The sequence below is a fragment of the Phodopus roborovskii genome, unplaced genomic scaffold, assembly GCF_943737965.1.
Source record: "Phodopus roborovskii unplaced genomic scaffold, PHOROB, whole genome shotgun sequence".
NCBI lineage: Eukaryota > Metazoa > Chordata > Mammalia > Rodentia > Cricetidae > Phodopus > Phodopus roborovskii.
Genome location: NW_026126611.1, coordinates 12,590,785 through 12,617,287, shown reverse-complemented (window position 1 = coordinate 12,617,287; position 26,503 = coordinate 12,590,785). Strand labels below are relative to the sequence as shown.

The following is a 26,503-nucleotide window of genomic DNA, read 5'->3' as shown; positions in this document are numbered from 1 at the left end:
TATAACCTATACTTGATTATACATTACATTTTTAAATGAGCTATACAAACACAGTACCTAAACAAGAGGAAAAACAGACATATCACAAAATTGACCTTAAATTTGTATCAAATAAAATTCCATTCCAAAACAAAGTATTCATTTCTATTACATGATCCCCTTTTTACCTTTAAAAAGAGATTGGTCATGATGATTAGCCATTCATAACCAACCCCATTTAGATGAAAACACACTTATAGACAATATTTGGAAATATGGGTGTCATTTTCTCCAAACTGCTTCCTGCTGATTGGGGATTCTGTTTATACCATGGGGATTCTAAGAAGACGCAGAAATCCTGGCTGTAGTGGTCTGCAAGGCTGCCTTGTCCCAGATGTTTTGAATATTGGATCACCTGGGACACTGTTTCAGGGGGTCTTGCTTGATTAAACCATGTTAATCTGTAAGGAATCCACAGCTTTTCATTTTTGGAGAGGTCTGGAGAGAGGGTCCAGACCTCTTACTCCTCCTTCGTCCTACATTTCGACTCCTACTCTCGATTTTTTTGTTTGTTTGTTTTTTGTTTTGTGTGTCTTTCATGTTCTTCCTTGCTAAGGTTAAACACGTGTTTATTTTCCTCTTTGTCATTTTAATTTAGGGACTGGGTATTTCATTTAGAAATTGTACCTTCATTCCTTTGATTAGTAATTCCTAAAGAGTTAGCATATTAGCATTTAGGAATGGGTCTTCATGTAAACTTAAGCATAGCTCATAAAGAGAAACACAGATATTCTTGGGGGCATTCTTCCCAAGACCATGGCTCACATCTCAGACTTTGTACTTCCTAATTCTTTATCTTTTTTTTTTTAATCTTTAGTATTTTAGTTTCACGTTGCTCTCAACAATCTGCGCCATTCTCACACACTCACCAGGGGTCTTGTTTTTTGTTTTTTAATTCAGCTTTTTGTTTGTCATCATATTCCGTCCTTTATTTGATTTTGTTGTTGTTGTTTAAAAAAAAAAAAATTCTTTTAACAGCTGTCACTGATAAACTATCCCAAACTGTGAGAGTATGTTTATTCATCTGTACTCCTTGATAATTTAGTTAACATGAACAAGTTGTTCCATTATATTCTCAAGTTATACTTTTTTTTTTTTTTCCAATTTGGGGACATTTCTAACCATTATCCTTCAAATCTTGACCTTTCTCTGTACTCTGTCTGCCCCTGGAATTGATTTGTAAATGTACAGATATACAACATTTAGCAAGTGATTCAGTCTGAAAAAAAAATGTGCCATGTAGCCAGTCCACTCATGCAATTACCATGGCAATCCCAGACCTGTATAATAATGCTACTGTATACCCTGATATACCTACTAACTGTAAGTTGCAAGCCTGTATAGCATGTCATTGTATATAGCATGGACATTTCAGGCATTGTAATACCGTGGTTAAGTGTTTGTGTATCCAAACATTTCTAACCCTGGGAAGCACTAAAAATACTGCAGGCTTAAAGTGCTTCATCGCATCAGCTTATTTTCTCTGGGTAGCATCCACCTGAGGTGTCTTTCCAATCAAGTGTGGTTCCAGGTGACATTTTGACAGCTTGATAAGCTTTCCCAGGTAGCTCAGCATTTATGCTGCAAGATTTGTTGCTTCCTTTAGAAACCCTGCTAAAGTGGTTTCACAAAATGTAGTCTGAGAATGAGAAAATAAAGTATTTGTGTGTCTAAATGACAGCTTTAAACTTAGTTTGAACAATTTGGTTTTCTTGTTTATTGCATCAAAATGTATTTACACTATTCCATATTCCCTTATGAAATAAAATTGTTGTTAGGATATCTCATGCATAGACCAGTGTGTCGTGCAAGTGGAAAGAAATCTGTCCTTTCCTAGAGTCAGATGTGAGCTACAGAGCTGCAAATAGATTGGTTTACGATGCTAGAACCGTTTCAAAAGTATTAGACTACAGACATTGTCTTCAGCCATAATGTAGGTTTTATAAAAACCTAGGTGTACAATATTTGTTTAAAGAATTAGAATTGCTTCCAGATTAAGGTTTTTGAAATTGTAAGTGCTCAGCTGGGATTCTTGGCACTGTCACAGAAATGCTTGTTGGTCTCTTTTTCCTCGTCTGCTTAGGGTAGCTGCTGGAGTGGGTGGGTCCTTACGCTTGTCCTCCTGTTACAGCTCTGCTAGTACACCAGAAGGCCAGGATGGAACGGCTGCAGAGAGAGCTCGAGATGCAGAAGAAAAAGCTGGACAAACTCAAATCTGAGGTCAATGAGATGGAAAACAATCTGACTCGAAGGCGCCTGAAGAGATCAAACTCCATATCCCAAATACCTTCAGTAAGTCTTACACAACCACTGTGACTTCTGTGCTTGCACAGGAGAGTAGGCCAACGGCCATAGGGTAAAAGCTGGCTCTAGTTTTCTGCAAATGCTCTTAATTCATACTTGTTTTTCTGCCCTTACCTTCCCCCTGCCAAACTCCATTCTTTCTTAACTAATGACATGAGAATTCAATACAAACCTTTTTTACATGAAATTATTTTTCAGCTCGAAGAAATGCAGCAGTTGAGAAGTTGTAATAGACAACTCCAGATTGACATTGACTGCTTAACCAAAGAAATTGATCTTTTTCAAGCCCGAGGTAAATTACATTCAGTACATACTCAGCTGAAATTCATTGAATTGATCTGCCAAGTCTTTCTTTTCCTGGCTGAGAACAGCTTACCAGTCCCTGTCTCAAAGTATTCAGCTTGCAACCAGATAATGCTGAAGAACAATTGGTTTTTTTAATGCCCCCTTCCAAGCCCCAACAAATATTATGTGGTTGCTTCAAGAAAGCAGATACACTCAGTGGCGTCTAGATGTGCTGTAGCCTTCTGCTATAGCCCTGTGGTAAAGGAAGTCAATGATTGTGTGCCTAGCTGCATGGCCAGAGGTTTGGCTTCTGTGTGTATAGTCTGTTAACGGGATTTGTTAATATGGATGTATCCATGGAACTTTCTCCTTTTACCTTTCAAGAATTGTGTGTCCTCATTTCACTGGCACTGTCTTAATTGATTCAATAGAAAAGGACATAAAAGCAGACTTATATATTCTTAGGACCATGACAGGACTTTATACTTTGTTGAGCAGTTAGTAACCAGCAATCATTTCTTATGGTAGTAAAAAGTTCTTATCTTTAGTTCAGTTCCATAGAAAACCTAAGTAAAATTTTATCACTGAAATCTAACTCTGAAGTTGGGGAAATAATAGAAATATATACAATTTTTAAAAAAGACAAAGGAAACTTAACAAAGAAGTCTTGAGTTAGAGTTCTGTGTGTACTCCAGCATTTGTCAAACTGAAAGATGATGAACTTGGCTTAAATTGATTTTACAGTGCCAGTAAGCTATCACTTAATTTGTCACATAGAGCCAGGGGTCTGTGTCTAATTCTTTCTTACAAACACTGACTTCATGTTTCCCAGTTTACCACTTGCCTCTGCTTATGGATACTATCTTATAACTATATTTTGAGATGGTTTTGAAATCTTACATATAGTTTGAAATTAAGAGGGTATAATTTAAAGCATTTCTTCTGTTTATTTTTAGAAAGAAGTGCTTACTTTTTAAAAATGAAGTATTTTTGAGTTATAAATATTGATATATTTACTTTTTATATATTTCAGGACCACATTTTAACCCCAGCGCTATTCATAACTTTTATGACAATATTGGATTTGTAGGTCCTGTGCCACCAAAACCCAAAGGTTAGTGTATCCATTAAGTGTGAAAACTGTTACATTTTGAAAAGCAAAATCTTAGAAGATTTTTATTTATTTATTTATTTATTTATTTATTTATTTTTTACAACCTTCCATTTTAGAAGTGCTTCCAACTTTGGAGTTCTGGGGTGGATTCATTAGGAAGATGTTTGTTTATTTATTTTCATTTACATTCTGGGGGTTTGGGGAGGTGCAAAACTATAATGTATTTAACTTTTTAAGAGTAATGTGTGAGACCTTAGTTAGCCACTATGTACTCCCAAAACAGAAAGTTTAGGTTTAAAACAAAGTACAGAACTTTATTCTCTTTAAATTTTTAAACAATAAGGAAGTTACCATAGAAGAATTTAGTTTTTGTTCTGTATAATTCTGAATAATATATCCTGAATTCCAGGTGAATTTCAAAAAAAAGTATCTTTTAGTGGCATTTTACAGCATATGTGTTCACCGTGCTAAGACATGTTGAAATAAGGCTGTGTTTAAGACAGGTACTAGAATATGTGTACAAATGAAATCATACGGATAAATCTGACTTTCCAAAGGAAAATACATAGGCATGCACATTTAGGTCACTATGGCACTGCTAACCATCATGGTGCATAATTTGCTTTTAGCCCTAAGAGAAGTTAAATTTAAAAAAAAATGTAAGTAGACATACAATATTTAGAGAGCATGTTTTCACCACAAGAACACATAATCTGGCAAGGTGTAGTTAGTGAAAATGCAGCTTTTGCATGGAATTGAAATTAAATCATCAACCAACTTAAAATAGAAAAATGTAACTGAGAGATATCCATGCAACCACAAAGGAGGGAAAAATACTCTTAACAAATATACAGATGTTTAAGAAATCAGAGTAAACAAAAGAATCATCAAATTAACAAAGAAGACAGTTGGAAAGGAAAGAAGGGACAAAGTAACAGGCTGAATATGAGTCCTTCCATGGAAACACATTGACTCACCACCAACTGATAGAGCAGATGGGTGAATTTTAGTAAGCACGGTTCAGCAATGTGCCGTCTCTACAAGAGATTCATTTTAGACAGAAAGACATGGAAACTAAAAAGTCAAGAAATATACAGAGGATTTTGTTAGGTGGTAGTTAATGGAAATCATAAGTGGCTCTAAGTCTAGAGTTGTCTCTAAGAACAAAGAATATGATTTCATGTATATGATAAAAGGATACATTCAATAGCATTAACAGAGCTATCCTACCTTAAAATGTGTTTTAACAAATTTAAGAGCAGAATCATTTCAGCCATCTTTGAACCAGAGTCCAGTGAAACCAAAAGGCTTAGCAGTACAGTTCTCACTATCCACTGGGTCTTTGAGGAAATGGAAGTTTTAAAGGGTCTGGAGAATGAGCTGGAGATAAGCAGCTCACTGATAGAGACCTCCCTAGCAAGGCCAAGGTTAAAGTTTGACCCCAGAACCCCACTTTTGACACAAAAGTATCTGGAAGAAAACAAAAACCAAACACCCCAAAACCTGTTGAGAGGCAACAAAAGCAATACAAATGTTCATAGAGAGAAAGCCTGCGTTAAAAACAATAACGCAATCTGATTATACACCTCAGGGACCTGTAGCATAAGAAAGTGGACCCAAAGCTAATAGAAGAAATACAATTTAAAAACAACAGAAAATCAGTTAAAACATTTGAAATACTAAAACTAAATACTAAAACTTAGCTGTACAGGTTGAGGAGAGGGGAAAATTCAGATAAAAAGTGAAAGAGAACCTCAAAAATAAAAGAATCTTAAGGGACCAATGTGAACATTCCAAGAAAGTCTATCCAACTGAATCAAGAATAAACACAGGTCTGCTAATAATGAGACTGAATCAGTGATGAAAATATCTCTTTGAAAAGTGCAGAGAAGTAGATGGCTTTTTGAGTGAGTTCTGTGAAACATTGAAAGAATTAACACTAATTCTCTTCCCCCAAAAGATTGAAAAGGAACACTTGCAAATGTCTGATGAGACCAAACCTGGGGAAGATTGTGCTCTAGGCCCAAATACCCGAGAACAAAGGCATATGTGTTCTTACTGCAGTGTAAGCAACACCCTGGAAAGACCATCACCATGGCCAAGTGGGATTACCCTGATATACTAGAGCTGCTCGGCGTAGACAGATTCGATTAGTCAGAGCTGTACAAGTAAAAGCAAAGAAAACAAGCTGTATCCATAGGCACAGAGAAAGCGTTTGATGAAAATGGGTCCACTCATGATTAAACCGTAAAATACAAGATGCTGCAGCAGGGAGAAGTTCTTCCTGTGAGACCTGGTGGCCTGGATCCAGTCACAGGAGCCCATATAACAGACAGGGAGAGAGTGTCCCTGAAGTTGTCCTCTGAACTCTGTACCTGTGCCCTGGTGTGCATGCACACCGCACACCCACACAGCAAGTCAATAAATGTAAAGAGTCGATAAGTAAGGGGAGCCTAACCCTGCTTAAGAAAAGCCATATGTCAAAACCACACAGATCATGTTGTAGTGGAAGGAACTTGGAAGCCTCCGTCTAACGTGCGGTGCAAGAAAGAAATGCCCACCATCTCTACCTCCTTCAGGGGGAGGAAAAAGGGGAGGCATCCTAATCAGAAAAGAGGAAACAAATCTACCCCGAACTGCAGAAGATATGAGCATGGGGTTATCTCCAGCTGCAGTTTCTCCTTCTTAATTGATTAGCCGGTTAATCACATCCTGAAAATACTATATGGAATATTCCAGAAATAATTTATAAATTGTAGATAGTTTTATAGTATAGTGTTAAATCTGTTTTACTGTGAAAGGTTACTCTTTTAATGTGGGTAGTTTATAAATTGTTTTATAGGTGTTTGTATTTTAAGAAAAGACATAGCATATATTAGGATCAGTGTTAGCCACACTTTCAAGCATTCACTGTTAAAACTACTTACAGTACAATTATGCAAAAGAAATTAATAGACAAGAAGATAACAGTTTCATTCACAGTGATAATCAAGAAGATAAACTACTAAGGAATAAACTTTACCAAAGAGGCAGAAGAATTTTATACCAGAATCATAAACACTGAAGGAAAAAATTAGCAGAAAAATTCATATTTATGAATTGGAAAAACTGTACTGTTCCGTTATCTAAGATGTCTAAGATGATCTACAGATATTTTTTATACGTATTAGTGTTTTGCCTGTATGTATATGTGTAAGGTGTGTGCGTGCGTGCGTGCATGTGTGTAAGACACCTGGAACTGGACAGTTGTGAGCCACTGTATGGGTGCTGGAAATTGAACCCGGTACTACAGAAGAGCAGCCAGTGTTCTGTGACTGCTGAGCCATCTTCAGCCCCAATCCACAGATTCTGTGTAGTCACTATCAAAATTCTAAGTCATTCTTTATAAAAATAATAAAAAACATCCTAAAATTCAGGCAGAAAAGACTGAGAAATTGCCAGAGCAATCTCAAATGAGGACAGAGCTGGAGATACCATGCTCATATTTCAAAACAGATGCTAAAGCTCAGTAATCAAACAGTGCAGTGCTGGTGTAAACAGAACTCGACACCAGACCAGTGGAACAGGACAGAAAAAGGGCAAGGGGCACCCAGGGCAATGTTTGTGTTCATCAGTGGCGCTGGCAAAGCGGAAGGAAGTTCCATATACAAGTAATGGGCTTGACCCCCTACCTCTGTTCAAACATCAACTCAGAGGGAGCCGGCAGGGTGTGTGAGTGGTGAGGGCACTTGGTGCCAGCCAACCCTTGAGCCCTGCTCAGTCCTCAGGATGCACATGGTGGAAGGAGCGAGCCAACTCCCACAGGTTGTCCTCTGAGCTCTGTATGCTGTCATGCGTGTGTTCTCACATGTGCACACACAGAGTGCATACGCGTTAAAGTTAGTCAACTAGATTACAAACTTAAATTCAAGATGGGACTTGCTGGGTTACAGTGTCACTGTTGAGGTGCTGACTTCTGATTGTGGCAGCCAAAGAGCTCCTAGCAGGGAATGTGAACACAGCGTGAAAGGCTAGTTGGTGAACAACAGATAGAAAGACTACTTGAATGGGATTGAAGCCCATGATTACATTCTCAGTATGCACAGGAACCCTTTCCACTGGCTGAAGCGACTTTCTTGTGTGCCACGTTAGGAATATGAGGCCATGTTTTTACGCTGGACTGCGGAAGTGTCTGTCCCGCCGAGTCACCCTCCCCCAGAGTGGGGCAGCACGCACTTGGAAGGAGGCTGGGAAGGCACGTTCAGCTCGGGCTCTTGTCGCTTCTGGTGGCGACTCCTCGGCAGCAGTCTGGTAGACGTGGTGGTCTCTTTTCCCGCTCTTGAACTTGTCTTTTCCTCTGGCTTGCTTACAGATCAAAGGTCCACCGTCAAGGCGCCGAAGACTCAAGACACCGAGGAGGAGGAGGGGGCTCAGTGGGATTGCACCGCCTGTACTTTCTTAAATCACCCGGCTTTGATCCGCTGTGAACAGTGTGAGATGCCTCGGCATTTCTGAGCCAAAGGCCCCGCGCCTCCTCTAAACCCACATCTGAAAGTCAAGGAAGTCCTCTCTGTCAGCGGGGGACAGGCTTCACTGCTACGTAGGATTTAGTCCAGTTGGAGGTGTGACAGGACGGTGGCGTGCTGTGTTCATGTCAGTCCACAGAGCTAATAATACCTCAGTCTAATGTCATGGGCAGCAGGATTTTCGTCCCGTGAAAGCTGACCTGAGAGACTGGTCTGCCTGCTGCCTGACCGCGTACAGTGTCACTATCCCGCGATGGACCATTGTTACTCTGTCAATGCCCAGGCGTTCCCAGCAAGCTCTTCTCCCTCGTGTCACTACTGATTCTGACAGGAGGAAGGGATAGGATGGTAGCCGTTTGTGTTTTTAAAGCTTTTGGTGAAACACTACATACATGAAGAGAAGGAACAAGGGTTAATTAACTATTTAAAGTCTGCTGCCGCATAGTGCCAGTGGATGTGAGAAAAACTTCATGAATCTGTGGTACTCTTGGCCTTGTCTCTTGTCTTCTGAAGACATGCGTCTCTGTGAAGCCAGCATCTAGGGCCTAACGGTGAAAAGGAAAGCAGTATGCATTGTCTGTACAAATCCGCAGTCAGCTTCCCCCAAGCCTTCCCTACTGTACAGATCTCTCACGTCTGCTTTAAGTGATTTCTTCATTATTTTCTTATATTTCTATATGTATAGTGTAATAGACTTGTTAACTAATGTCCTTTTTCCCTTTTAGGAGGCACAATCATGTTCCTTTCTAAGCCTTACTGAGAAAAGCAATGCCATAACATAAAAAGCATTAATGAGATGAAACTATGCACAAATGACCCCCCTCCCATGCTCCTGCCCTTTGTCCCCTCGGGTGCCAATGCTCTGAGAAGACGTGCAGGTACTGCAGCCGCCTTGCAGGAAACCCTGCGGGCATGTGGGCTGGTGACGCTGCACACTGACTTCAGCAGTGGGCGCCCAAACATGTCCTTTTGTCTTACTCAGCAGCTTGAAACAAAAAGTATTTCAGCCCACTGACATCTTGCCCCGTGTGTGGTGTCCCACAGAGCTTCACGGAGGTTCTCGTTGGGAATGCTCAGTTTCAGAAGCAGCCACAGCAGCAGAACCAACAGCCTCTTCATCTTCTTGGAAAGAAGTGTAGTTGCTGTACTGTTGGGACAGTCCGTTTCTGCACCTGACTTGGTGACATTCTATGTATTTATAAAACATAGTCATCTTTAGGACAACTGAAGAAAAGCTGGAAAAAAAAAAAGAAAGAAAACAAGCAGACTTGAACACTGAAGCAACCTCAGACATCTCTTTTATTTTGATGATATATTTTTGTAAGGAAAGTAAATATTCATATGATCAGGAATGTATATACCTAAATGAAATCAAGAAAAAAAATGATGGTATGCATTTAAAAGAATTATGAAATTATCAGTGCTTACAAAGGGGCTAAGGAAGTGCTGAAATAGAGCAGAAGACAGGAAATTGTCCCACTGTAAATGTTCTCAAGTGGCTGTGTTTGAAATCAGCAGGGTTACTACAGATGAGCCTCAGAAAGAAAGGTCAGCAGGTGAAAAGAAATACGGCAATCACAGGTCACTAGACACCAGACCCCAAACCTCGTACATTTGATGCATCTTGTTTTAAAAGTAGGCCTTGTTTTTCAGCTTCCTCTGCAGTTCTATGTGAAGATTGGTAAATCAGTTTTTACTTGTTTTATTAATAAAACGTAATTTGGATATCTTGAGTTGATGGTTTTGTGATTTAGCTGGGTAAACTATCTTTGTAACAGATAAGTTATTTATAAAAATTAAAAAACTTATATTCTAATATGGATTTTGTGACTTGTTTTTGATGTTCGTGGGACAGTTTGTCTGCAGCATAATGTTCATTGGTAACTGAAGTCAGGAGGGGGCACACCTTTTCTTTGAGTCTTCTCAGACGGTCCTGGCTTCTCCTCTGGATTTTGTCAGTTTCTTTTGAGTGTCTTGATTGGTTTTTGCAGGCAGGATCTCACTATGTAAACCAGGCTAGCATCAAATTTGTGATCCTCCTGCCTCAGTCTCCCAAAATGGCGATTCTAGGCATGCACCATTTCTGGCTGCCAGGCTGCTTTTTAACTGGTAAAAGCCACCAGATTTCAACTGAGGAAGACAGTGGATAGTGGCTTCTTTTTGTGGTATATTTGAACTCTCTGCTTCTTTTTAAACAGTCTACCCCATTCAAAACAAATGTGGCCTCTAAGATCCTTTGGCCTTGCCAGTTTATGTTTACTAAGCCCATGGCTTATTGGTGCCGAGGGTATCACTTCTGGGGGGGGGGGTGGCCTTCGTAGTCACACTTTTCAAAAAATTAAGAATCAAGTTTTTCTGAGCTTGAAAAATAAAACCATGTTTACTGGTGTGTTTGACACCAGTGAATGAAGGCCCGCCCTAAGTCTCTGAGACCTGGTGGAATAGGAGGCCTGAACACAAGGTGGTGGTCTGGAAACTTCAGAAACACTGCACACCTGAGACCCTCACAGAAGGATGTGCACAACTGTCCTTAGATTACTAACACTGCATTCAGGGATTGGGGTGGGGGGAGTTCATATAAACTGAACATGGGGACACTACTCACTGACACCTTAGCCAGGGCCAGAGAGATGACCCGGCAGGTAGAGCTCAATGCTAGAACTCACGTGGCGGGAAGAGACATCCAACTCCAGAAGTTACTCTAACTGCTGTGCCTGGGTATGGCTGCAAGCACACCAATAAGTGTACAACCATAAAACATGAGTCACCACCTGTTACTATGTCTATTATGTACACAGACCCAGGTTGCAAGCTTTTGTGAACAAAAACATGAATTTCCTTTGTTAAATCACCGTGTTTACTTTTTAGGTGTTTTGTACAAGGTCTTGCTGCTGTAGTCTCCCAGGTACAGTGATTTCAGGTTTGTATGCCACCATACCCAGCCATTTACTTTCCTTTTTAATTATATGTAACATGTGTCTGGATGGGGGTTTGTGTGTGTGAGTAGAGGCCAGAGGTAGTAGGTCACCCAGTCTGAGCCCCCTGCCATGGGTGCTAGGGATGAAACTTGGTCCTCTGAAAGAGAATATGCTCTCCAGCACGTCTCCTCCAGCAGCCAGTCTACTGTATAAGATTAATTTTGTATTGGAAAATTGAAACCATGCATACTAGCACAGTCCAAAACTATTTTGGCCACTAACAAAACTGATAAAGCCTTATAAACACCAAAATTAACTGACATTTTCTGAGTTTCCTCCTCCCAAAATTCAATGCTAAAGGGAAATTTTCATGAGCAATAAAGTTCCAGAGGTGGAGAATGTTCAGTCCGTGGCATTGAAATTGGCTGAATTACCCTTAAAAAATAAGCCTGTTTGTACCGAAGACCATGTCACAATTAATGTCTGCTCACTTTTAGCCTAAGTTCCTATATTATATTACAAAATATATATATATCGCTCTGCAAGTGAGCATGCTTTGGGCTCTGCTTTCCGTTATATTTATTGTTAATAACTGTGTGTGTGTTTATTTACTACTTTGCTATTGCTGCGATAAAACACCATGACCATGGATTACGTTCCAGAGGGATGAGTCCAGCATGGTGGCAGACGGCAGGCATTGTGGCAGAAGCATGAAATAGTGGGCTGGAAGCGACACAAGACTTACTTAAAAGCCACCCCACCCCCATCCTGTGACGCACTTCCTCCAGCAAGGATGCACCACCAACCATGCCCAAACAGTGCCACCTCCTGGGGACCAAGTCTGCAAGTCCCCAAGACTGTAGGGGATGCCTCTTGTTCACACCACCACAATGTGTGTGGACACATGCCGCGACAGATGTGGCCAGCAGAGGACCCCTTGCTGGACTTGGTTCTAGAATGGTTTCTGAGGCTGAACTCCTTCCTTTATCAGGTTTATGGTACAAGCAGCTACCGTTGAGCAATTTCACCAGTAGCCCTGCCAGCAGCCTTTTGTTTTGTTTGAAGCTACAATTTTATATCCATTTTACTTGAAGACTGAGTAATGCTGTTATGAGGAAGGTTTTCCCTGCCGATCCCACAGCTGCGCCAGCCCCAAATAGCACACAGAGACGCTGTATTAGATATAATTCTGTTGGCCTGTTACTAGTGTTTCTTATTGGCTAGCTCTGTCTTAAATATTAACCCATTTCTATTAACCTAAGTATTTCCACGTGGTCTTATCTTACCGGAGAGAGGGGCTGGCATTCTGCTCTCACGTCCTCCATCTTGGATCTCCTGTCTACTACTTCCTCTCTCTTCCTTGTCTCCTAGTCCCGCCTATCTTGCTTTCCTATTGGCAAACAGTGCTTTATTATTAACCAGTATGAGAAACATATTTACAGAATGACATCTCCCATCATTGCTGCTGCATTTTAATTATTGCTTCCACCTGAAAACACAGTTGAGCAGCTAAGAAAAGTCATCAAGAAAACAGCCTTTGAAGGCTAGAAAAGTGGCTGCTCTACCAAAGGACCCAGGTTCAATTCCCAGCACCCACAAGGCAGCTCATAACTCCAGTTGCAACGGATCTAGCACCCTCACATTCAGGCAGAACACCAATGCGCATAAGAGAGAAAGAAAAGAAAACAGCATTTCTAGCTGGGTATTTATTTCATTTGGTGTTTTTCCTGGTTCAGAGGGGTAGAATAGAGGATTAAGAGCACCCGGGGGTTGTGACTGAACAACCCTTTTCCTTACTAGAGCTATATCATCGTAAAATCCTAAGTCTTTTTCCCACGAATGTGTTCAAGGATTTCATCTCCACCGCATAATTAGCAGGTGAGATGCTCCTCCACATCTAAGGACAACTCCATGGGAAACTCCAGTGTTTCATTCATGGAGACTGAAGTCCTCTCAGTGTCAAAAATGGGTCAGGGTTAGGGTTTAGGGTTAGGGTGCATGTGGACATGGAGGCATGCACATGGAGACCAGAGCACATGTGAGCCCCAAAGATCTGCCTACCTCTGCCTCCCTAGCACCATGAGTGCAAGTGCAGGCCACCACCTCCAGGTGTGGGTGGGGTCCTGATTTGGGGCCTCATACTTGCAAAGAAACCCTCAGCAACAACTATCCCCTAACCTACATTACAAAGGTTTTGTTTTAATGTCAAGGGCTGACCTAAATATTGGGTGTATATTTCTGTTGCTTGTCCTGATAAGAAGTGTGTGTTTTATAATGAAGTAAAACAAATTATTTCTCTGGAACAGCAAATGATGTATTCCAAAGACTGACCCTAGTGATTGGCCAGTTGCAGTTTCTGTGATGCCTAAAGTAAACCCACTGAGTACTCCAGGGCCTCTCTCTGAAGATCTCCTCTTCATCTCTTGCTACATAATCATCACCATCACTACTTACTGATCTCCACTCCAAAAGCGTGCTGGTCCCCATGGCTCAGTAAATGGGCACTAGTATCTTTCCCATGGACTTTTAGAAAAACTCCCACCCAGCCATCATTAATCCCACTTCCTGGTCCTAACTCTGCTCCAGCATTGTAGTGCATTACAGCTTCTCTGCAGGCTCCTGACCAGGAGCCCTTCCTGTCCTCAGGAACATAGGGATTGGTGATTATTGATGGTGATGATGGTGATAGAGATGGTGATTCATCGTCTGAAGGTCAAGTGACGAGTCTAACATCTACTCACCCTGCAACATCTATGCACTACCCTCTGTACTCCGAAGACTACAGCCCTCCAAACATCACACGGTTTTCCCATAGCTGCAGTAGTGGGAGACTTCAACACCCCACTCTCACCACTGGACAGATCTGCCAGACAGAAGCTTAACAGAGAAATAAGGGAACTAGCAGAAGTTATGACTTAAATAGACTTAACTCCCCCCAAACACAAAAGAATAAACTTCCTTTTCAACACCTCATGGAACCGTCTCAATAATAGACCACATGCTTGGTAAAGCAAACCTCAACAGATACCAAAACATCGGAATAAACCCCTGTACCCTATCAGATCACCACAGCTTAAAAGTTAGAATTCAACAGCAACATTAATTTCAGAAAGTCCACAAACACATGGAAATTGGAAAATGATCAACTGAACCACCAATGGGTCAAGGAAGAAATAAAGAAATAAAAGACTTCCTAAAATTTAATGAAAATGACCTCACAACACATCCAAACTTATGGGACACAATGAACGCAATGCTGAGAGGAAAGTTCACAGCACTCAATGCCTACATAAAGAAGCTGGAGAAATCCCACACTAGTGAATTAACAGACATAAAGAAGCTGGAGAAATCCCACACTAGTGAATTAACAGAACAACTGAAAGCTCTAGAACAAAAAGAAGCAAACTCACCCAGTAGGAGTAGATGGCAAGAAAGAGTCAAATTGGGGGCTGAAATCAATAAAATAGAAACACAGAAAACAATGCAAATAATCAATGAGACAGAGTTGGTTCTTTGAGAAATTCAACAAAATGGACAAACTTTTATACAAACTAACCAAAATGTAGAGAGAATATCCAAATTAAAATCAGAAATGAAAAGGGGGGACATAACAACAGACACTGAGGAAATCCGGAGAATCATCAGGCCATACTTCAAAAGCCTGTACTCCACAAAATTGGAAACCTTTAAGGAGATGGACAATTTTCTAGATAAGTACCACATACCAAAATTAAATCAAGAACAAAGAAACAAATACACCTAAGGAAATAGAAACAGTTATCAAGTCTCCCAACCAAAAGTAGCCCAGGCCCAAATGGATTCAGTGCAGAATTCTACCAGAAATTCAAAGAAGAGCTAATACCAATACTCCTCAAATTATTCTACACAATGGAAATGAAAGGAACATTGCCAAACTTTTTTTTAATAGGCTGCAATTACACTGGTACTGTAACTAACAAGTAGGGTTTTTCCTCCCACCGCCAGTCTTGTCCAGCCGCCGCGCCAGCCCCAATTAACACACAGAGACTTTGAATATGATATAATTTTGTTGGCTCATTACTTGTTTTTTTATCGGCTAGCTCTGTCTTAAGTATTAACCCATTTCTGTTAATCTAATATTTCCACGTGGCCAGCATCTCGTCTCCCCAGACTCTCCATCTTGACTCTCCTTACTACTTCCTCTTTCCTCCTTGTCTCCTAGTCCCTCCTATCTTTCGTTCCTATTGGCCAACAGTGCTTTATTCATTAACCAGTTTGAGAAACATATTTACAGAATGGCGTCTCCCATCACTGATACACAAACCACACAAAGACACAACTAGGAAAGATAATTACAGAACAACCTCCCTGGTGAACACTGATGCAAAAATACTCAATAAAATACTGGCAAACCTAATTCAAGAACACATAAGAAAAATCATCCACTATGACCAAGTAAAATTCATCAACATATGAAAACCTGTCAATGTAATCCACCATATAAACAAAGAAAAAAAAACCCATAATCATCTCACTAGATGCTGAAAAAGCCTTTGACAAAACCCAACACCCCTTCATAATAAAAGTCTTGGAGAGAAAAGGGATATAAGGAACATACCTAACCATAATAAAGGCAATATACAATAACCCAACAGTGAACATCAAACTAAATGGAGAGAATCTCAAAGCAATCTCACTGAAATCAGGAACAAGACAAGGCCGTCCACTCTCTCCATATCTATTCAACAAAATACTTGAAGTTCTAGCTATAGCAATGACATCAAAAGGAGATCAAAGGGTACAAATTGGAAAAGAAGGAGTCAAACTGTCACTATTTGCTGATAGTATACATAAGTGATTCAAAAAAAACTCCACCAGAGAACTCCTATAACTGATAAACACCTTCAGAAATATAGCAGGATACAAGATTAACTCAAAAAAAAAAAATCAGCCCTCCTATGAACTGAGAAGGAAATCAGAGAAACAACACCCTTCAAAACCCACAAATTACACAAAAATCTTGGGGTAACTCTAACCAAACAAGCAAAACGCCTGTATGACAAGAATCCCAAGTCTTTAAAGAAAGAAATTAAAGAAGATATCAGAAAATGGGAAGATCGCTCATGCTCTTGGATAGATAGGATCAACATAGTAAAAAATGGCAATCCTTCCAAAAGTAATTACAGATTCAATGTAATTCCCATCAAAATTCCAGCACAATTCTTCACAGACCTTGAAAGAGCAATACTCAACTTTATATGGAAAAAAAGAAAAAACACCCAGGATAGCGAAAACAACCCTGTACAGTAAAGGATCATCTTGGGGGCATCACTATCCCTGACTTCAAGCTCTACTATGGAGCTATAGAAATGAAAACAGCTTGGTATTGACATACAGACAGACAGGTGAACCAATGGAATCAAATCATAGGCCCCAATATCAACCCACACACCTATGAACACCGAACACCTGATTTTCAACAAAGAAGCCAAAAATATAAAATGAAAAAAGAGAAAATATATTCAACAAATGGTTCTGGTATAACTGGCTGTCAACATGTAGAAGAATGCAAATAGATCCATAGCTATCGATTTGCACAAAACTCAACTTCAAATGGGTCAGAGATCTCAATATAAATCCATCCACACTGAGCCTCGGAGAGAAAGTGGGAAATACATTTGAACACATAAGCCAGAAGACCACTTCCTAAATAGAACACCAGTAGCACAGACTCTGAGAGTAACAATAAATGGGACCTCCTGAAACTGAGAAGCTTCTGTAAAGCAAAGAACATGGTCAACAAGACAAAACATTTCCCATTCCCTACCAAATGGGAAAAGATTTTCACCAACCCCACATCTGACAGAGGGCTGATCTCCAAAATATACAAAGAACTCAAGAAACTAGAAACCAAACTACCAAATAATCCAATTTTAAAAATGGGGTACAGTTCTCAACAGAACAATCTCTACTGGCAGAAAGATGCTTAAGGAAGTGCTCAACATCCTTAGTCATCAGGGAAATGCAAATCAGAGTCATTCTGAGATACCATCTTACACCAATCAGAATAGCTAGCATCAAAAACACCAGTGATAGCTTATGCTGGAGAGGTTGTGGAGAAAGGGGAACACTCCTCCATTGCTGGTGGGAGTGCAAACATCTACAGCTGCTGTGTAAATCACTATGGCGATTTCTCAGAAAATTAGGGATCAACTTACCTCAAGATCCTGCAATACAAGTGTTGGGCATATACCAAAGGAGGCTTATTAACACCACAAGGACATTTGCTCATAGCAACATTATTTGTAATAGACAGATCTTGGAAACAGCCTAGATGCCCCTCAACTGAAGAATGGATAAAAAAAAAAAAAAAAAATGTGTATTTACAAGCAAAGGCTCAAAGGTAAGAAACAATGACATCCTAAACTTCACAGACAAATGGCCAGAACTAGAAAAAAAAAAAAAAAAAAAAAAAAAAAAAACCCAACACAACAACAACAACAAAACGAAACCAGCCTAAGTGAGGTAACCCAAAACCAGAAAGACAAATATAGTATGCACTCATTCATAAACGGATACCAGACATAAAGCAAAAGATACCCAGACTACAATCCATAACCCCAGAGAAGTTTGAACCCTCTTCCAGAAACAGATGGAAGCAGATGCAGAAACCCACAACTAATCAATGGGCCAAGCTCCTGGAAGAGCGATAATATGAAATAAGGAGTCAAGACCATGATGGGGAAGCCCACAGAATCACAGCAAGTGAGAGATCACTGACTCAGGTCTGGCAAATAGGGAACCAGCATAAGACCAAACTAGACTCCCTTAATATAGGTGACAATGATGTGACTGGGACAGTGTATGAGGCCACTGGCAGTGGGTCCAAGGTCTAACTCTAATGCACAAACTGACTCCTGTTCTATATGGAGAGATACTGTGTCCAGCCTAAACACAGGGGCGTGGGGGTGGAGAGGAGCCTTGGTCCTGCCTCAACCCAGATGATAGGACAGACTTAGTAGACTCCTAGGGGAGGCCTTACCCTCTCCGAGGAGCAGTTGGGAGGAGGGGAGGGGAGGAGGGATGTAAAAATAATAAAAAAAACGAGAGGGGGGGGGAATAGAGAGGGATGTGAGAGGATATTTTTTCCAAAGGAAATCGGTCCAGAAAAGAGGAAGGAAAAAATTGAATGCCAAGTGCACGACGATCCTGTCTTCCTGTGTCCCAGGGAAAGTGGAAAGACAGGTTTCACACAAGAGCAGCAACCACGAGTGTATTTGTAAATTGAGTCCATGTAACCAAGACTCGCTATAATAAGTGACATGAAACAGGCCTCCGTCTTATTATAGGAGTTGGCTTGAAGTCTTAATTACTACCTTTGTGGTTTTAATAAGTCTTTCCCATGGCCTTGTGCAAAAGTGCCAGAGTAGTCTCAGAACAGAGTAGCACGTATGCGGTGGACGCTCGCTAGACCGGACGGCCAAGCTTTGCTGGCATTTCACCACAGCGAAGGGGGAGTGAGGTTGGTTTGGGCTGGTCCTGAGAAGACCCCGGATGTACGTTAGTTTCTAATGGCCATTTTTAAGGCTTCCCTCGTGTATCCCTGTTAGCCACAGCCTGCCTTCTCTCCCTATCCCCCATCATTAATACACTTGCTGAGTGTGCCGGCTTCCTGTTTGGGTTCTGAAAACCCAAGTGCATTTCTCTAGCACAGAAACCACAACCCCTAGAATTAGACTGGGCGGAGCTTCGGTATCCCTAGCATCCACTACTCCGTCAATGGGAAGTTCTGTTACTTAATGGCTCGCTGGCTGCTCTCGCAGGTTCTAACAGGCAGGATATGCAGAGTCCAAGAAAAAAAAAATCCCTTTCATCCTTGAAAAATATAATTAAATGGTAGCATTTTGTCCCTTTCTTCTCCAGACAAAGTAACTGTGTCTTCTCTGCTACAGTCCACTCTCCATTTATGAAGGCCCAGCTGCCTCTGGCACGTCTTATAAATTACCATTCAGCGAGGGATCTGGGTTGTCCTGGTCCACGAGGGAACGGGCCTTTGCTTTCTGGACTTGTACACGCTGCTTCTGAATCCGTGCTAGGACACACTGGGGTAGTCCCCAAGGGAACAGTGTGCTCCGCCTGCCTTTCCCGGGACTGCTGTGGGCCCAGCTGACTTCCGGTTACCCTGCCCAGGGGTTTCCTTTTCCTGTGTCTTCTCTTTCCTTTTCCTTTCTCCCCCCCCCCCTTTTTTTTTTTTTTTTTTTTTCCTTCTTTTTCTTCTTTTCTTGTCAGTGTGTTTACCTCATGGCTGTTTAATCTTATCCCTAATGTTTTCTATTAAACTTTGCTCCTTTCTTCCAACCGTAGGAGTCCTCATCAACACGCTGGAGCATGTATTTCCTCTCTGTATCTGTGTCACCCACAGGAACTGAACAGAGAGAGCGGCCATGCTTCCCCGTGTCACGTGCATGAGTGACGATCTGGGGACTGTGGCCGAAGAGTTCTGTCTGGGAGTTCACTTTGGGGATGCTCACCGCGCACAAGTGTCCAGCCTGGGTCTGTAGGCTGCATGAACCCCAGGATAGCTATGAGTGCAGCCCGCTCACCTTGGGCACGTCTCCAGCCGGACACAAAATCACAAAGCTACTCAAAGCATTAACTGTTTTCTGTAAGTCAGCGTTGAAGTTCTCAAGCATGAACTTTGGTGATGGCATCATGGTAAGAGGCTGGCCACTTATTAAGTGGCTATGATCCGACCTGCCTAGCTTGGTAGTAAAAACCGGCAAACAGAAGTGACCCCCACACATCCCACAAATTTCTCCCCCCCCCCCCAAGGCAATCACATTGGCCAGACGAGATCTCGGCAGCAGATAAGCTCAGCCCTGACCAGAACTGTGCCACCTGCTGGGAAGAGACACCATGACCACAGCAATGTCTAAAGTGGGGATGGCTTACCGGTTCAGAGCTTTAGCCCATGGCGGTCGTGGGAAGGGGGCGTGGCAGGAAGCATGGGGGGCAGGGTTAGTGCTTGAGAAGGAGGTCTGCTTCCAGATAGGCAGGCAGCAGGAAGTGAAAGTCATACTAGACCTGGCTTGAGCATCTGAGACCTCAAAGCCTGCCCCTTAGTGACATACTTCTTCCAACAAAGCCACACCTTACTCCAAAAGGCCACGCCTCCTAATAGTGCCTATGGGGCCACCTAGTTTCAAACCACCGCAGGCTCTGATGTACCTGCCTCGCAACAACTCAAAGAACAGACAGTATGCAGAGTTGAAATAAAGGAAGGCCAAGTTGTGTTCTTTCGCTGCTGCTAATGCCTATGAAACACAAACACCCGACTCAGCGCCCACAAGTTTATTGAGAGAGGGGAGAGAAAGGGGGTAGCTGGTGGCCAACCGAAAGCAGGGGAGAGAGAGAGAGAGAGAAGAAAGAGAGAGAGGGCAAGAGAGAGAGGCGCCCTTGGCGCGCTTGCTTTAAAGGGGGGCTTGCGTATGTGTAACTGAGTCGCCTGCACAGCCAGGTAAAGCCTGACTTAGCGATGACACGGCCATGAGCGTCCCGCCCACCACCGGGTGTGGGGGGGGGGCAGCAGACTGCTGGTTCCCAACACTAAGGTCACACAACAGTCACACAAGGTACAGCACAATACCCAACGCATGACTGAAGGCCTGAGCCTCCCTCACAAAGTCAAAATTGGTGCTAGCACCAATGACTTTTTTTTTTATTTCCCTGGGGGACATGCAGCCTTGAACTTCTTTATTGTATTCCCAAGGCAGAAATGACAAACCAATAAATCACCAGCAGAGAAGCCATCCAAGTGACAGTGACAGAAGATTCTAGGGGGAAGTTCCCAGCACTGTGGCATGCAGCCCAGCATGCCACACACAGCTGGGCTTTGCGGGGACATTCACTGGCAGACACAGCAGCCATGGGTGGCACTCGGCTGTTGGTGTGTATAGTTAATTAGAGGAAAATTAGAGCTCAGCCCCTCAGTCACACTAACCACATGTATCCGTGTGTCCTCTCGAGAACAGGGAGGGACACCCCATCGCTGCATAAGCGCCTGCTGTCAGTGCTGACGGAGGGGCTTAGCCAGTATATTCCATGGGTCAGCATTTCAGAATCAGGAGGCCATGTGTGGTGGCACATGCCTGGAAGCCAAGCACTGAGGAGGCATGGGGGGGGGGTCTCTGCAAGGCCCAGGTTAGCCACGATGACCTAGAGAGACCCTGTCTCAAAAAAAAAGAATATACATATGTATGTTTATTCATATATCATATATACATATTCATATATTAATATATATGTATATTCATCCTGGAGGATGAAAGAATGTGATTGTTTTAGGTTGCTTTCTGTCGCTGTGATAAACACCATGGCCCAAAGGCATCTTGGGTAAGGAACGAGTTTATTTCTTCTTATTTCATCGCTCCAGCCCATCAGGAGAAACCAGGTCTGGAGCTAAGGCAGAGACCATGGGAGAATGCTTTCTACTGCCCACTCACTGCCTCCTTACACAGTCCAGGACCACCTGCCCACGGGTGGTACCACCCACAGTGGGCCACACCCTTCTACATCAATCAGCAACTGAGAAAATGCCTCACAGACGTGCCCACAGGCCAATCGGATACAGGCGATCCCTCAGCTGAGATTCCTTTTCCCTATGGCCCGACGAATTGACTGCCAAGATTAGTCCCAACAATGATCAGCTGAGCCAGGAATCCAAAATGTATTCAAACAAAAGTCAGTGTATGAGCAGTAGACACTGGAGAAGTGTGAAGGAAAGAGAAACACTTGTATTTATGATATGAACAACCATAGTAATAAAAACTGCCAGGTATCCCAGAGTACTTTCATTAAAATATGTATCAATATTTGTTCAGAGAAAATTATAAATTATTATCAGAGTAAATAACTGAATCCATTCAAGCACTTAACAATATACTCTGGAGTTTTCTATTATGTTTGAGATAGTGTAGTTTGACTTTTAAGAGATAAAATGAAAATGTATTCAGTTTGCCTTTCTGGTGGTCCATGATATGCACATTTTTACTGTACCTGCCAGATGACAGAGGTGGCTTTACCTATAATATGCAATCATCAACGGCTCCCGGGTCCCTGGCCCCTGAAGCCAGAAGCCGCGAGACCAAAGACACGGGAAGGCTAAAGCGCCCCAGGTCAATGAGTCATGCTGCAACAGTGACACCTAGTGGTATCATAGGGACGCGCATGGGTTTGGAAAGGCGTGGGGACCTGAACCGCAGGGTGATGGGTTTCCTTCTCAGCCCCATTCCCTAAGAACAGCATCATTTAAGAGAATCCTCTAAAGTATGGTTTTCTATTTCCTTCTGGAGGTCAAAATGCTGAGGTTGTTTTTCCCCAGCGGTCCCTCCCAGAACCCTGCCAATATTAAAGCAGACCCTGAAGTTCTTTTAAAACAACCCTGAACCCTGGCTTTTATGTGAGACCTGAGGGAGGAAACTAATTCTGAAACTGAGGGAGGAGTCTCACATGGACAGAGTGCAGTCATAGCTGCATCTGATTTTGCAAAGCACTAGAAGCCCTACGACAGTGGTTCCCAGCCCATTCGTCACAACCCCCTCGGCAAACCTCTGTCTCCAAAAATATTTACATTACGATGCATTAGGAAGTAGCAATTAAAACAGTTTTATGGTTGGGGTCACCACAACGTGAGGAACTATATTAAAGGGATACAGCCTTAAGGTATGAGGCCATGAGAAAGAAAAATGGGCTGGGGAGGGGTTTTGGTTTTCCTGAGGGAGGGAAATCTGGGAGAGTCCGTGTAAGTGCTGCAGCGTCCCCCCCTTCCCCTACGCGCGCCTCCTGAGCCCCCAGCAAAGGCCAAGAATGGCTGTCTGGCTTTGCAGAGAGCTAGAGGCCTGGGTTTGCTGGAGCTGAGCACTTTGGACAATAAGCCACCATCTCTAGCCTCCTCTCTGGTGACTGGTTGGCCCTGGCTGGGACAATTGTTAAAGTTTCCAAGCTGCCGGGTCTGCAGAGGGAATCCCCAGCCAGACCTTCAAGGGCTAAGCCAGCCATCTTTGAGTGGGATTGTGTGCACCTATCACTCACACTTAATTGGGTTTGGGCTATTTCGTTTGTTTCTAAACAAAAGGGTTTCACTATGTAGCTCTGGCCGTCCCTGAACTCAACATGTAGACCAGGCTGGCCTCAGACTCACCGAGATCCGCCTGCCTCTGCCTCCCAAGTGCTGGGATTAAAGGTGTGCGCCACTAAGCCTGGCTCACTTGTCTTTAAAGGAAGAAAATGTTTATAAAATCAGTACGGTTGACATTTAGCAAACTACTTATCTGTGCTCCCGTTTCCGCCTCCGGAACTCACAGCAGGCTTCCCAGAGGCAACAGGGACGGTACTGAACGGCAGGTGAGGGGACCATAGCCGTTGTGTGGTACACATTAGCTTTGCCTTCGCCCTAGAAGGACGCTTTGTGAAGGGAAGACCTGTCCCTGTGCCAGGAACGCCCTCAGGCACACAGCTGAGGTCATAAATGATAAAGGTCCTGGATAAATAGATAAAATGGGTGGCGAGCTTCTTTAGAGGGCTCCAGGGAATGGAGAGGCTCTGGGGTCCCGAGCTCCCTCTGTGTCTTGTTCTCCCTGGATGGGAGTTCCCCTTGAGTTTCCTTCCACTCCAACGTGGCATGGAAGTACTCAGTCACGCAGTCCCTTAGAGGCCCCAGGGTTACTCAGAGCCACCCCCAACCCCCACCCCCATCCCGTGAGCCCCCTGTCTCACAAATCAGCCCAGCTTCCCAGGCACCATAGTTCTTGGCTGCACTCAGACACTCAGATGGCGCTAGTCCATCAGTAGAAATAATAACTATTAAGAAATAACCCGCTCACCCTCAGCCACTCAGCAGTAGAGAGGTGGGTCCCTAAAAGGCAGGAAGAAGCCAGAGTCTAGGCCACAGGGCATAGAGAGCAGCAACCCTGGCTATCTCTTTGGAGGACTTTTAGATTGGTCACAGGAGCCCCGCCCTGGGCGTGAACTGATGGCAAGTCCAAGGAATCGGGTAAGAGGAACATGGAACCACTTGGCACAGAAGCACCTAAATCACTCTGGTAAACAAAGGAAAACCTCTCAGGGCCCCGGGCAGAGCTTGGCCAATATCAGAGTCCACAACACCAGAAATCACTGCGTTTGCAACAAAGAGGTCGTGAAAATGATTTTGAAAACAACTCCCTCCCCTATCCCCGGAAAAATCTCCCCAGGACTCAAAGAGTGCTGGGAACAGGGAAATGCCATCTTTTGGAAGCACATCATGTTCGTGTAATAGATTTTTTTTTAAAGGATCTACTTTTCTAGCTTCATACTGGACCAATGAATCGGTGTCAGCCAGCGTTGGTCATTGCCTAGCACAAGCCCGTCAGTGAATCAGCACTGGTATCTAGCAGCCTCTTTCTCTGTCAATCAATCGCCATCAGTGTCATTGTCAACCAGTCAATATAATAGTCGCTGTCAGTAAATTAACATTAATTGAGTCAATGTGTTGGTGCCAGCCAGTGTCCATGTCTATCCGTCTTTGTCATCAGTTAGTAGGGTCGCTTGAGGTGGTGACTCAGTCAGTCAAGCAGCACCAGACGTGGCAGCCAATCAGCCAGACTTAAGCATGGAGTTCAGCTGGTTTCTGAGTGCTTGCCCGTGGCCTTCCTGTTTGATTTCTCAGCACCTCTTCCATTTCTGAGAACTGGGGTAGGTGTCATTCCTCCACAAGGACAGCGAAGTGTCTCCAGGAACTCACAGCAAAATAGTTACCCAGTGGGGTCTTGTCCATTTGCCCCTCATCTCTGTCACACTTAGCTGTTGTGACAGTGAGGATTCCGTGAGCTCTGAAAAATCAGATGAGACTACAAGCCGAAGGGAACGAGGTCAACCTTTGGCCTCTTCCACAACCACAGGGTTTTTTTTTTTTTTTTTTTTTTTTTTTTTTTAATGGTGTTCTACCAAGGCGCTCATCTGGCTCTGATACCAGAACCGGCTCAATGACCAGGTAACACTCCAAGCTGTTGCAGGAAACCTTTCTGCCTTCCCCCACCTGCATTGTCTGTGGATGAGCAGATATGAGGGTCACCCAATAGGACAAGAGGTAGCTGGGGTCATCCTGAGCCTAGGCCTGATTCCCAGGTTTGGACACAGTTATGGACATATGATTTATCTGTCTGGACAATGGTCCTCTATCTTTGAGGGATCTTCCCCCTCCTTCCAATGTCTACTCATCCTGTAGGTTTGTGAAGAAACTAACAATCACAGTTTATACCCCTGTGCTGGCCTGAGGCTGGAGCCATTACCACCCTATCCCACACTGATTGATTGGTTGGGGGGGGGGTGGGTATGGGATCCACATCAGGTCAATCAGAACTCTTCCCCGGGATTTTTGTCAAGGATGTGTCATTCTTTAGCCGAAAGGACATGTGTTTGAACCTGCCTGCAGAATGGCTCTCATTGTGTAGAGAAAAACCTAGAAGGAGATAATTAGGAAAAAAAAATGAAAGAAGCTATCCAAAAGGAGACAGACAAGTGACACCTGGCGGAGCTTGCAGCCTCGGAGGCTGCCTCCACCTCTGGCCTCCTGCCATTTGATTTTGTAAGCCACGGTGGCTGCCAAAGAACCTTGCCTAATACAGTGTTATTGCCATGGGTGGTTATCTCTTGCCCATTCGGAAGTGGATGATTCCCTGTGTGTTTGCCCTGACTTCTACCCTCTAGTATCTCGAATCAGGAGTGGGCTGTGACCACCTGGGACCGCCCCAGATCCTCAATCAGAGTTGTGGAATAGCACATGCTCTGGATGTCCATGGAGGTTTTTGTTTGTTTTGCTATTATAAGAGGTGGGGGGGGGGGTGTTTGAGTGAGTGAATGTTCTCCTCATGCCTCCTTCTTTCTGGAATCTCATAGAGGGGGCCCCGGGTACACAGGCACTGTCACACAGGACTCTGTATTTAGAAGAATCATGTGCTTGGTTTAACAGGATGCTGTCACCGTCTTGAAATTCACAGTCCTTTAGAACCAGACACCCTATGTTTTTATTGTGCACAAGGCCCCATGAATTACGTACCTGATCCTGGCCCCATGTAGCCCCTTGTGGTGGGATTTGTGACACCAACGAGTGTCTCCAACTCCCTAAAGCCACTGTCCTCTTCTTGTGTCTTCCTTGTTTCTTAATGCCCCTTCCCCTGCTCAAGATCTCCTTCCCTTCCACCTCCATAGGGGACTTTTCTCCCAGAGGCCACCAGCCTTTGGGCCTCATCCAAGCTACCCATGCCAGCCAACATCCGGCTCACTGCCCTCCATCCAAGTTTACATCAAACCAAAGCTGGGAT

General features: G+C 43.2%; 1 protein-coding gene across 2 annotated transcripts in view; it reads left to right on the top strand.

Annotated features, from left to right (window-relative positions):
- Tab2 (TGF-beta activated kinase 1 (MAP3K7) binding protein 2) overlaps positions 1 to 10,063 on the top strand; it is a 47,143-nt gene extending 37,080 nt beyond the window's left edge. For both annotated transcript variants that reach the window (XM_051206012.1, XM_051206013.1), the window contains exons 4-7: positions 2,171 to 2,331; positions 2,542 to 2,635; positions 3,662 to 3,742; positions 8,094 to 10,063. In XM_051206012.1, the coding sequence (XP_051061969.1) occupies positions 2,171 to 2,331; positions 2,542 to 2,635; positions 3,662 to 3,742; positions 8,094 to 8,236 (479 nt within the window). In that variant the 3' untranslated portion in view covers positions 8,237 to 10,063. The remainder of the gene's footprint in view (positions 1 to 2,170; positions 2,332 to 2,541; positions 2,636 to 3,661; positions 3,743 to 8,093) is intronic.
- The last annotated feature ends 16,440 nt before the right edge of the window (positions 10,064 to 26,503 follow it).